General features: G+C 39.5%; 1 protein-coding gene across 2 annotated transcripts in view; it reads left to right on the top strand.

Moving 5' to 3' along the window:
- Positions 1–12575, top strand: part of CDK14 (cyclin dependent kinase 14) — a 555604-nt gene that overhangs the window by 299519 nt on the left and 243510 nt on the right. For both annotated transcript variants that reach the window (XM_074984765.1, XM_074984766.1), the window contains one exon: positions 4471–4594. In XM_074984765.1, the coding sequence (XP_074840866.1) occupies positions 4471–4594 (124 nt within the window). The remainder of the gene's footprint in view (positions 1–4470; positions 4595–12575) is intronic.

Genomic DNA, 12575 nt, shown 5'->3' with positions numbered 1-12575 from the left:
GACTGTGTGTGTGTGTGTGTGAAATCAGTTCCACTAATGCTGTAATAACAAGACAAGACATTCTGATGAGGGTCTGCACATTAATCTGTGCATGTTCTAATCCAGAGGTGACCACATTTACTGATGCACCAAGCCATTCCTCAGGGCTTCAGCTGTTTGGTGGGATGGTAGACCTTGGGGCTTCTGTCCCACAGGTGTGCATGTTGCTGCTCAGGGCTAAGTCTCTGCTCTTACTGAAGCCCTGAGCTCCTACACGTACCTCCTGTGGTGCTGAAGCCCAGAAACCTCTCCTCCAGATGGGCAGAAGCCAGTTGCCTACCACGCTGCTGAGGGTAGAAGCCCAGAGCTCCCCATAACAGTTTGATAGATGGAGAATGCAGGTGCTTGTGGAGGGCTCTGTGAGCCACACTCCAGCTGTTTTTAAAAAAAAAAAAAAAAAAAAAAAAAAAAAAGGGGGGGGGGGGGAATCTGTGGTTTGGCCACCCCAGTGCTAACCTTTGTTCCTTCTAGTGCAGGCTCTGTCTTAGCTGCTCAGCTCCATGTGAATTCCCATGCTATGGATAAAGCAGAGCTAGGATTTGAACCACTGTGTGTGCCCTAAGAAATGAAAGCTCCTATGAAGCTCTCTTTACACATTCAAGGCCTGATCATCCCCTCATGCGATGAAGCAGAGGCAGGGGTTAGGAGGTGGGAGATATTTCAGAATTCCTTCCATGTCATCTCATCCAGGGAAAGGTCTCGTGCTCCCATAGAAGGGATTTCAGGGCTAGCTTATAAACCTGGCAAATCCATTCGCTTCAGCTCTGGCCTCTGGGGCAGTCTCCTGAGGCATTGCAGGACCCAAGTATGCTTTTAGGACACCCTCCCCCACCAATAGAGGGCCTGCCTCATGTTGTACTATCTTGTCTGGGGCTGGAGGTAGATGATGCGCATTCCTGTCTCCCCTGTACAGCAAGCATCTTCCACATCAACCTGGTCCAGTCTCTACCCCTTCCATGAGCAGATACCTGCACCCAGTAATCTTCATCTGTGGGTTTTGAAAGGAGGGGCTAATTTTGTGGAAGCAGCTGTGATCTGCACAGGGGGAGCCTGCTGTGATCGCTGGATGCAAGACCATTGAAATCTCTGAGACTCTTCCCGTTGTCCTCCATGATCACTGGATCAGGCCTTGCATGTGAACACTGGGGAGAATGGTCCAGGCCTTATACTGAGAGCAGAGATATCTGGGTTGGTTTGTTGTAGCTGTTCAAATTTTGTGCTGTTCCTTACATTTTAAACATGGCTAACGCCTTTTTAAAAATCTCTGAATAGATGTGACCTCTTGGCAAACAACTACCCTGACTAAAATGCAGCTGGTGTAATTGGTATGGCAAGAATGCGCTTCTTTCACAGCTGTATTAAATAAGCAAAGGTCTCGTATACCACTTTTCAAACTTTGTAACGGGATGGTTTTAAAGATCATCAATCACTATTGTGTAACATAAGATTTTTCCAAAGACTGAGAGTTAAAAAATAAAAATAACTTCAACTGTGCCTACTTCTGTTCTTCTTTTGCTGCTCCTGTAACTTATTCATTCACTGTCACAATATTTCAAAATGACCATAACCTCAGTCTTGCTAATCACATGCTATATGAACAGCAAGAGGGGCATGTCTTGCAATCACAGGTTATTTGACAATCCTGTAGCCTGTTCTATTTTATACCGCTTTTTGGTTTGCTAGTACTATGTCAGGGCAAGTCCCACTCACTGTCTTTCTATATAATTCCTCTTCCCTCATGCACTGCTTTATTCTTCCATCCATTGAAGTCATAAGAGTTTTGTCGTTGATTGCAGCAGGAATGTTAGTAAGTCCATAGTGGCCAAAGAACATGTTAGTTTTTTCCTTGACAGAAGAACTGAAGCCCAGTAGTGTCCCTTTTGCTTCCCATGGATGGGAAGAACTGAAGCTCCTGGCAAAGCTAGGAGGAGTCAGTAGTTCAGCAGCATACTGATGCTACATCTCAGAGTCCCTCCAACAAATCATCAGATTGAGGCTCTGTGACCCTCAGAACTGGACACGCTGTGGGTGTGAGAGGGTAAAGACAGCAGGTTGACCTCCATAAGCTGCACACAGGCCTCCCAACCAAGCTGATATCTGATCAGAAATTTAGGTTGAGATTTAATGGCGATCTAGGTGGCTCTAACTTCATCTTAGGGCTTCTACTTCCCAAAGGGGAGGGGATCTTGTGCAGGTGGGTTCAGAAGGTGGTGGAGTGGGGTGGTGGCATTCAGGCTTGTGGCGAAGCTTTGCTGTCAGCTTTCTGTAATACATCTGGTACATTCTGGTTGTGAGGGTTGAGTAAAGCTAAGAATTTTTGTTTGTTTGTTTTAACTCTCTCTTCAGAGAGTCTGCAATTTAGTTTATTGTGATTGTATTGTTTTCTTTTCCTTCTTGGATGTAGCACATAAGGTCATCTTGATTTGTTGCCTTGAAAGTAGTTTGATATTATTATGAATTATCAGTATCATAGCGTTCTAATAATTGTGAAATGCTTGTGGTTTCTTTGCACACTTCAAAACCATCTTTGTGATCGAATGATTGAGCAAACTGTCCCTATTTCATATTTTTCTGTTAAAAATATTAAGACATTTTATAACACATCGTCTAAATTTTAAGGGCATAATGAAAGCCAGTTTTATTTCCTGCCCTAAAAATAGTTTGTGTACCATGAAGTTCATGCTAACTACAATTCACAAAAGGCATTTGTATGTTATCACTTTCCTGCTGTTCTATTTTTTTTTTTTAAACAGTATACTGTACTGCTCTTACATTTCCTCAGCACATCCTTAAGCTGAACCTAGGCAAGAAGCTGATTGATATGGCTCTTTGTGCCCTGACTAAATAGCAAAACATGCAGTATATTGTGTCTGCACTTGGAGAAAAAAATGGAATGTAATTAAATCTGTTTCAGCTTGAGTAACGTGACATTTCTGTTTCTTTTATGTCAGACTTTATTCTGTCTCACAATCTGATTTCATAACCACATTTATTATGTTTTCTCATTTGAATAGTCTTTAAATAAATGTAAGGGCTGTGTTGCTAGCCAATTAGTGACTGTTAATGTGCCTGTGTTGACAGTTTTCAAACCTTTGAGTTTGGTGGTATGGATCCCTAAAGCTTGCAGGAGGGTATCATAATTTGCTAGGTACATGACAACTAATAGGCAATTCTTCTATGACTTTACCCCACCTCACACATGTAAAATAGAGGGGAATGTGCTGTTTCTTTGTGGGACCCAGAATATTTATTCTAATAATTATAATATCAGGAAGGGTCTGTGTACAAGCAGAGCGAGGCTTTTTTAAGTGCATACATAAATAACATCTATGAGATCAGTATTCAATAATATAGACATTTATTAATAAAGGGGAAAGATTTGCCATCCTTTATTGGCAGATTCCTATTGCAAGAGGCTTGAACATCTGGAAAAATAATCCCCTAGCTCTTCGTAAGAGGACATTTGCACAACTGAACAAAAGGAAAGCTAAACACTCACAAGCACTTGTAGTGGACATTTAAAAGGGACGCTGGCAAGTAGTGTCAGTTCAGTCTACCATAAAGACCATTTAGTGCAGGGGTTGCCAACCTGCAGCTCTCGAGCTGCATGTGGCTCTTTCGGCCTTTAAATATGGCTCCTCTTCAGAGCTGCAGCCTGGGAGCGCTGCCCACCTGCTCTGTACATGCGCCCCACAGCTTGCTCGGAGAAGCACATGGTGGCTTATCCTCAGAGCTGCATTCTGGGAATGCCATCCGCAGCTCCATACACATGCTCTGTCACTTGGTGGGAGAAGTGTACGGCAGCAGCAGCAGCAGCTCTAGTGGTGGCCCTGGTAAGCCACATATTTATCGATCTATATTTATTGCATATGTCTATATATAGATTTATAAAATATAAATGAAAATAAAGATAAATATAGAATACATGGCTTTTTGCACTCTGTCCACTGCTATTTTGGCTTTTCATCTCTAACTGGTTGGCCACCCTGCCCTTAATAATGTCTTTTAGCTCCCCTGTTGCATTCTCTGCTCCTATCTCCCCACCACCACCTGCTTTTATTTTCTGGAAGTAGGGCAGATGCACATCTGTCTTCAGCCTACTGCCCGATCACATGGGTAAGTGGAATATAATTGCAGTTTGGTAGCAACTGAGAGTTGCGCTTGTAGAAACATTGGGTTTTGTTGTTTTAAATCAAATAAACTCAAAGTGTGATGCAGTGGGGATTGTGGCTTCAAGATTATTTTCTGCAAAATTTGTTCCTTATTTTTATCTTTGGAAACTTTTTAAATAGATTGGAAGGGCAGCAATTGTATGATGGCAGAGTCATGAGAACTGGTTACCATACAATGCAAATGCTCTACAGATTGTGTAGTAATGTGACACATTACATAGAAATATTAACAAGTCATTTTTGTCCCCCTCTTTTTCAGTTGTTTTTATTTCAGTTGCTGCGAGGACTGTCGTACATCCACCAGCGATACATTTTGCACAGGGACCTGAAACCGCAGAACCTTCTGATCAGTGACACAGGGGAATTAAAGCTGGCAGACTTTGGTAGGAAAGCAGTTAATTAAAAGTCTATTTTATAATGTTGTGGGAATGTCAGACAGATGGTTTCATTGATTCTCCTGTTCTTTAGATACGCCTACTTTATTGCAGATAATTGTAATTTTTTTCTCCAGAGCCAAGAAATTGATTATGGTCAACATAATACTTGATTAAAAGGAGTAAGTAGAAAATAAATAAATACTCCGTATCCTACTGGAAAGGGAAGATAACACCGAAAATAGCTCAGTTCTAATTATGTTCATAATTTTAAACTTAGAAGAGAATCGCTGTAAATGCCTAATGACATTCAGGTCATGTCTAGTAGACAGTCGTTTGTGTGTGTGGTCCTGAGGATATAAGGGTCTGGAAATAAGATTTAATTTTCGTAAAATGACCACCAACTGAATGAGGCTTGAGGAAGGAGAAAAATAAGTATTGTTCTTCTTGATGATTAGAAGTAACAAGGATTGTATGGACTGATTTCAGTATCTCTTTATTGATTGCTTTTTGAGCAACTGTTTGTAAAGCTTCTAGGTATGAGACGTTGTTCACCCCTTCCTTGTAAGGATGTCCTTTCTCAACGCTTTATTGAAAACCTTCCTTTATCTCCAAAGGGGAGTGCCAATGTGGAAAACAGTTATGGGGTTTGTCTACACTCACAGCAGTGCAAGTGTGCTGATGCTGCACTTAGTAAAGATACCATCCATGCCAACAGCAGAGTTTCTCCTGTCTGTGTAGGCTCAACACCTCCTGGAGAGGGGGTAGCTATGTTGACTGATGAAGTTCACATGGGCTGTGTCTACATTACCACTTTCCTTTGAAGGAAGGATGGTAGTGAGGCTGTTTGGAGTTTACTAATGAAGTGCTGCCGTGCCCAGGCAGCACTTCATTGAGCAAATCCCGGCCCCCTCCCCCCCTCCGCAGCAACTCTGAAGTTTTAAACTTCTAAGTACCAGCGTGCGTCTAGCCGTGGTGCACCCGCCGGTACTTCAAAGTGCCGGGGCATCTTCGAAGTCCCCTTACTGAGCACTTCGAAGTTTAAAACTTCGGAGTTGCTGCGGGGGGGAAATTTACTTCATGAAGTGCTGCCTATGCACGGCAGCACTTCATTAGTAAACTCCGAACAGCCTCATTACCATCCTTCCTTCGAAGGAAGGCGGTAATGTAGACACAGCCATGGAGACGTAACACTATCTAAACCAGGTGTTAGTAGCTGGGTTGCCCGGGGATGTGCATTTTTTTTATACCTTGAGTGAGTTAGTTATGCCAACACAAGTTGCTAATGCAGACCAAGTCACAGTAACTTAAAAAAAAAACCCTCTGGCTTATCAAATATAAACTTCCAAATGATGACAGAGTGATTAGGAGTTCAGCAGGCTAATCTGGACCAATTTTCAGCTAACAGAAATCAAGGTAACTCCATCTACTACAAAGGCACTACACTAGTTTGTCAGATGAGCATGTGGCCTGTCATCTTCTGGTGATGGTTTTTTATACTTTGGATTTCCCATTCTGTTTACCAAACATATTGGCTACATTTACGCTAGCATTCCTCATTCGAAAGAGGCATGCAAGTAAAGGAAATTTAAGGAAGAAGGCTTCTTTCGAAGATCGGGTTTACTTTCGAAAGAGCTGCATCTGCACTGCTTTTCTTCTTTCGAAAGAAGCTCTTTTGAAAAATATGCAAATGAGGTGCCAGATATGTATTTTTACCTCATTTGCATGTTTTATTTCCTTTATTTGCGTGCCTCTTTTGAAAGAGGAATACTAATGTAGATGTAGCCATTGAGAGTGCCTTACATGACAATTCACAATTTCACTAGTAAATTTTGCCAGAATTAAAGTTACTGTGATCAACAGGGGGGTGTGTGTGTGTGTGTGTTTTCTGTGCTGGGGCAAGAAACAGTCATGTGATCACAATTCACTTAAATTTGATTAGTCTGTGGATTGTGATGTAGTTTAAAGAAACTATATCAGTGCAATATAGTCTTATTTACCATTTTCTGTTGCTAATTTTAATGAGGATGCCACAGGATTTGAACAAGAAATTTTTTTTAAAAAAATTCCAAGACACACTTCTCCAGATATTGCCGAACAAAATTCCATTTCTTAAAGAGGTTCGTGGAACACAGGGGACTCATTAGGTATTTATGTTTGCAGTGAAAATATACATCAGCACTCCAATGGAAATTCATGCTGTTTGAGGTGACTTACTTCCTTGCTTGAAGTTGCTGGTTTTGTCATATCTGTTAGATGTATAGAGACCCAAGGATATTATGAAAGTAGCTTGGTTTTGCAGTCTTATAAAACTCTAAAAACCTCAAGGGTAAATCTGACAAAATAGCTGTTTGTTTGGGTTCATATGCAAACTGAAAATCAGAAAAACTAGTTTTGAACTAAGTGTTTGGTTTTTTGTTTATTTTTCTTTGCAAAATGAAAAATCATAAATATATTGTTTGGGATGAATGAAACTTTGTCACTTTCTGAATTTTTAAAATGTTTTGGTCAAAACTACTTACTGAATTTGACCCTCTCAACTTTCCTTTTGTAGTGAAGCTGTGTGAGCAATGGAGGTGTTTGAAAACTGAGAAATTCCATTCGGCCCTTTTGAGTTCAACAAGCATGAAACAGGCTTCTCTCACTTTCCAAAGTAATTCACTACATATTTGAGACATGGCAATAGGAAACCCAGCTGGAGTTTCAAACTTCTAGCTTTGTAGTTATTACAGTGATTGTGATCTCTGGGGGGTATTATGGGATCTCTGAGCACGGCCTTTCACAGGTATTTGTGCAGTGTCTGGTATAACAGTGTCCTGGTCTCTGACTGGAGCCCCTAGACATGACTGTAATACAAATAAATAACATATAGTTCTCATCTGAGAAGAACTTTTGTTCGGTTTGGAAGGGGTTACTTAAAAATTAAAAATAATAGGGAAGTAAAAAATTGTTTCAGTTCATGTCCAAGGGGAATCAGCTAGAATTTTAGCTGACCCTAATAAAATCCTTTCCCATTTATGAAGTCACCGCACATCCTACTTGTTCAGTTTGACAGGCATAAATCTGCCAGAATAGTTGGCATGAACTGACTGTATGTGTCTCACTGTTACACATAGAACATAATCCTACACAAACCTTCCCAAACATCAGGGACAGGAGAAAATTTATGGAGACTTTTTAAAAAAAAGAAAGTGTGAGCAATGTTTGTTGAATTCTGCAACAGCCTGTCAGTATGTCTTACGTACACTAGACTGGGTCTCGGCCACCTCTTTTGCTTGCGGTAGGGAGCAAGTAAATAAGTTCATCAAAATTTAGAAAATTCACCACTTTTGGTATGTGCTTCATTGAACTGGAAAGACTCAATCCCCAGAGACGCTTCCTACTGTCTGTAAGGCCACTTGAGTGCTTCTGGGTTGGGGAGAGTAGATAAAACATTCCCCATTTTTTCTGTTTTACCAAGCTTTTGCCACCTCATGTAGAAAATGCCCCAATTGCATATTTCTGGTGAGAGCCTGACTCCATTGCAGTCCATGGCAAAGCTTCTGTTGACTTCAGTTGGGCCACCATTTCACCTCCTATGTGTTGACGTGAAATCAAGACTTACTTGTAAGGCTTTGCCGTACATTGTTACTTTGACAGTGCACAGTCTGTAAGTGGGAAAACTTGTAAATGAAAAGTTATTTCAGTATTCAGCATCCATATTTCTGTTGCAGTATCATGATGTCGGGGGAAAATTTTTAATCTTTATCTTGATTAATCAAAAAATCTTTAACTGATACTGAGAGATTATCTGTTTTTTCTGAGTTATTTTTTCCCTCATGGCTCATGACCTTGTGAAGTGGAAAACCAGATGGGTTAAATTTCCCTCCAGAAAATCAAGATGAAAAATTTAAAAACTATGAGGTAAAAAGCTGGAGGGTTATGACCCCTTTCACTAACAGCATGGGAAATGAGAATACAAATATCCATCTTTTTATAATGCTATGCAATTATACAAAATAGATTACACTCTTTCACCTAAGACATCAAATGAAATCTTTTTGCTGTTGGAGCTCTACCATCCTTAGGCTACTTCCTATCTAGAAGATTCATGGGAGTGAAATTTTGTGTAAATTGTTTTGGATTAATCAACAATGCATTCGGCTGCCTCTTGTTTAGGATAGAAAAAAAGCCAAAGAGAAGTGAGCTTGTGTCAGAGACAGGATTGACTTTGCCAATGTAATAAATATGAAATCCTAGACTAACAGCCTGTCAGTCCCAGAAGAGAAGACATTCAGAGTGTGGTTTCATGAGTTTACAAAAATCAACAGTGCAGCCCTGGTTTTTAATTCAGTGTCACATTTGTTTTATTAGTGCTGCGTAAGATATCAAATACTCAGAAGTTGGCTTTAGCAGATCCTTGTTCTTGAATAAATATGTTGAAGGAAAAACACTTTATGCTTGCTAGTGCATCACATTGCTGCTGCAAGGAAATCTTTGAGTAACTGTAAGCACAAACTTCTTTTTAACAGTAGAAAACTGCCAGATAGAGCAAGGAAGGAATCAAGGGAGGTTTGCTTTTTTATTATGGCTATTGAAAGAGGATTTATGAGAAGACAGACTCCACAATCAAAGGAGAAGGGAGAACAGACCAGAGACTATATCAGATTAAAAATTGATGAAGTATGAAAAATTGCTTTCATGACATTGTATGAGATGGAAGAATACGTGTAGAATAATTGATGCTACACAAAGTAGACACGAAGAAACCCTCGCCTTTTTTCTTTCTATTCTAAGTCTAATTTAAATTCTAGGAGAAATTAAAATATGCTAGGAGTAGTCCCTATGAAATGATTAAATAAAAGCAAGAATTAATTTGGATCATGTGTGTGTGTGAATATGTTTGAAGTGTTTGCCCTCAGATTGTCCTCTAAGTAGAAGTATGATTCAAAACCATTTATGAATAGAACCATTTTCCATTACAGATTCAAAAGAATGCAGCCATTTGTTTCATGCCACCCACCACACAAAGAAACCAAACTTCCTGGCTAATTTCCTTTGGCCCTGGTTCAGAATTTCTTCATTCAGATATTTGTATATCTTAAGCCTCCTGTGTTTGCAGATATGTTTGTTTGACCTTTACGCAGGACTGCTTTTGGGGTGTTTGAAAAACTGCTCAGCTTTGTTTGATGGGGTCATTCTGCATCGGTTTTGAAAGCTGAGGTATTTCCAGAAGAAACAAATTTATCTTAGCAGTAGGCAGTGTAAAATGATTGTGCAAAATCTGATCGAATCATACACTTGAAGATATAACCCCCCAAATGACATACTGTACGTGCGATCAATTTCCTTCCTAGTCAATAAGTGGATTGTCTACATTGTTTGTTATTTGGACACTTTGTAAAATCCATCACTTTTGCTGTATGTTAGAGCAATGTAACATGAATGATATTTCAGTTATTGTTAAGATTAACTTTAATGTAGGAAAGTGTCTCCTCATAGACTTTCACAAGAAAACTGTGCTTCAAAGACTTTGGAAAGAAATAAGTGCTGATGCATTGCAGACACTTGCTTGTTCAGTTTTCATGTAAAAGACTTGGGGGCAGGTTTTTCAAAAGTGCTCAGAATCGGGCAAACGCTGCTGGTGAATTGATTCCATGGGAAGGGGAAAGTTAGGCACATTTGAGTGCTTTTGAGAATCTGAGCTTAAGATTTCAAGTGCCTATTCTCAGGGTTTTCTTACTGTGATTACCATATCATCTGGTGACCAGCTGGTTTGAGCCATACTAGTTTAATATTTTTATGTTTGGTTCTACTCTGTTAGTTAAGAAGCAGAGATTCTGGTGTTTAGTAACAGAGAGATAGCTGTGTTAGTCTATATACTATCAAAACAAAAAAGCAGTCCAGTAGCACTTTAAAGACTAACAAAATAATTTATTAAGTTGTGAGCTTTCATGGGATAGACCCACTTCTTCAGACCATAGCCAGACCAGAACATTCTGCTTTTTTGTTTTGATAAGCGTTTGGGATATTACAGGAAAAATGAGTGTTCTGAGATGATAAAATCAATCATAGACGTGTCAGTTACGTACTGACATATTTACAGTGTCCAGAGTTTTCAATTTTTAAAAGCTATTATTTAGTAATGTTATTTTTCTTAAAGATGTAGGTAATCATATGATTCTTCTTGTAATTGTTGGTGTGCATCAGAATTACCTTGGGAATTCAATGGAGTTACAAGAGTAAAAGTGGCTAAAATGAGGAGAGAAGCTGTATCACGATGTCCCAAATTATGTAGTAATGCATAACTGCCAAATACAAATTAAAAGCATGCATCAAGCCTTTCAGACATGCTGCCTCTAGCTGTCACTGTATTGACACTCTCACCCAGTGTGAGTGAAGAAAATTGAAAGTTGAGCTTTAGCTTAAATAATGTAACTTGCACAACTTGTGTGGTTGTGGGAGAAGTTAGCCAAAATAATAGTGGGGCTGTTATCCTACCATATCAATAGACTGATGTACCTATGGCACCAGGAATTCATTTGCTTATTTGCTAGCTGATTTCATGGCTATCTTTTTTACTTTTAGACAGGCAGTGCCCAGGACCACCATTACTTGTGTTGATAGGGTTCTGATGAAGAGATCTACAGATGAGAAGCTGAAGGCTGCTGGAGCCTGCACTGTGTTTTGGATTGTGCAATTACTGTAGCGTACAGAGGCCTGCTGTGTAGTCATTGCTTGTAATTGGGCTTCATTCTCTTTAGCGTGTACATTGACTTTTACAAGTTACTTTAGGCCTTGGCTGCAAGCCTAAGAGCTAATTGTTATTTTTTTTTGTCGCGAAGAGAGTGTGTGGCTATGAACATCTAAGGAGGGGCTGTAAAATATAAATATAAATACAATATTGAAATAGTAAACACAGATCAGGACACTAAAATATTTCAGGCTTTATTGTCTTTATCAGAGAAATATCTAATGCAGTGGAGTTTTGAGATTATGTATTAAATGATGCTTTTGTTTAAAGTCGCATGCTCTTTTTATTACATTTTGAAGATGACAGTTAGAAATGTCAGCTTTGAAGAGACCTCTTGAGAGTTCTGAGCTGTGTGCAATTACTTTAAGACAATGAGTTTTGGTGGTCAGAAACTCTTTATTTGTGCCTGATGTTCTTGGGTCTGATTGTTGCCTTCTGTCAGAGTGGATTTTGGGGGGAGGAAATCTGCACAAGGAAGTCTTCATAGAAGTTTTCCTAAATTCTTCATTGCGAGGTAAAGATTCCCCATAAATTTTTCACTCAAACCCTTGGGACACATTTGTACTTACACGCAGATTGATGCTCCTGGAGATCAATCTTCTGGGATTCAATTTAGTGCATACAGGAGAGACGCACTAAATCAAATGTTCAGGGAATCCCCAATGACCCTGGTATTCCTTGCAATAATGAGGAGTAAGGGAAGTTAACGGGAGCATTTCTTCTGTTGACCTGGTGCTGTGGGGACGGTACCAAAGTTTGAATCAGCTGGAATTGTGTATCTTAGCTGGAATTGTGTATCTTAATTCGAATTTATCCTCCAGAGTAGACCTGGCCTCAGGATCTGCGAAGATATGTGGGACGCCACAGGAGGTCTGAGTCCTCTGCATAGAGGAGGTCCTGCTTATAGTTTTCAGGGGGTTATATTTGGTCACTAAAATAAACATATTAAACCTTGAGAATGTCCTTACAGACATAGAAGTTAGTTAATAATATATAGCATGAACTAAGAGGTTTGGGGTTTGTGAGAGTTATGCTCAGTTGAGATGTGGTTTAAAATCGGGAGGGTGTACTTGGACCATTCATGCTTCTATGAATTTTCATAGAGAATATTTTTTACTGTAGAGAATATGTGCTTGGAAATGTTTCAAGAGACTATAGTAATACCATCTAGTTTACTGTTAAAATAAGAAGATATTTTAATTAACCTAAGAAAATAGGTTTTTTTCCCTCAATAAATATTCCTTTTGTCTAGTATAT

This window comes from Carettochelys insculpta, chromosome 2, assembly GCF_033958435.1.
Source record: "Carettochelys insculpta isolate YL-2023 chromosome 2, ASM3395843v1, whole genome shotgun sequence".
Lineage (NCBI taxonomy): Eukaryota > Metazoa > Chordata > Testudines > Carettochelyidae > Carettochelys > Carettochelys insculpta.
Note: the sequence above shows the minus strand (reverse complement) of the source record. Positions and strands in the feature narration are given on the sequence as shown.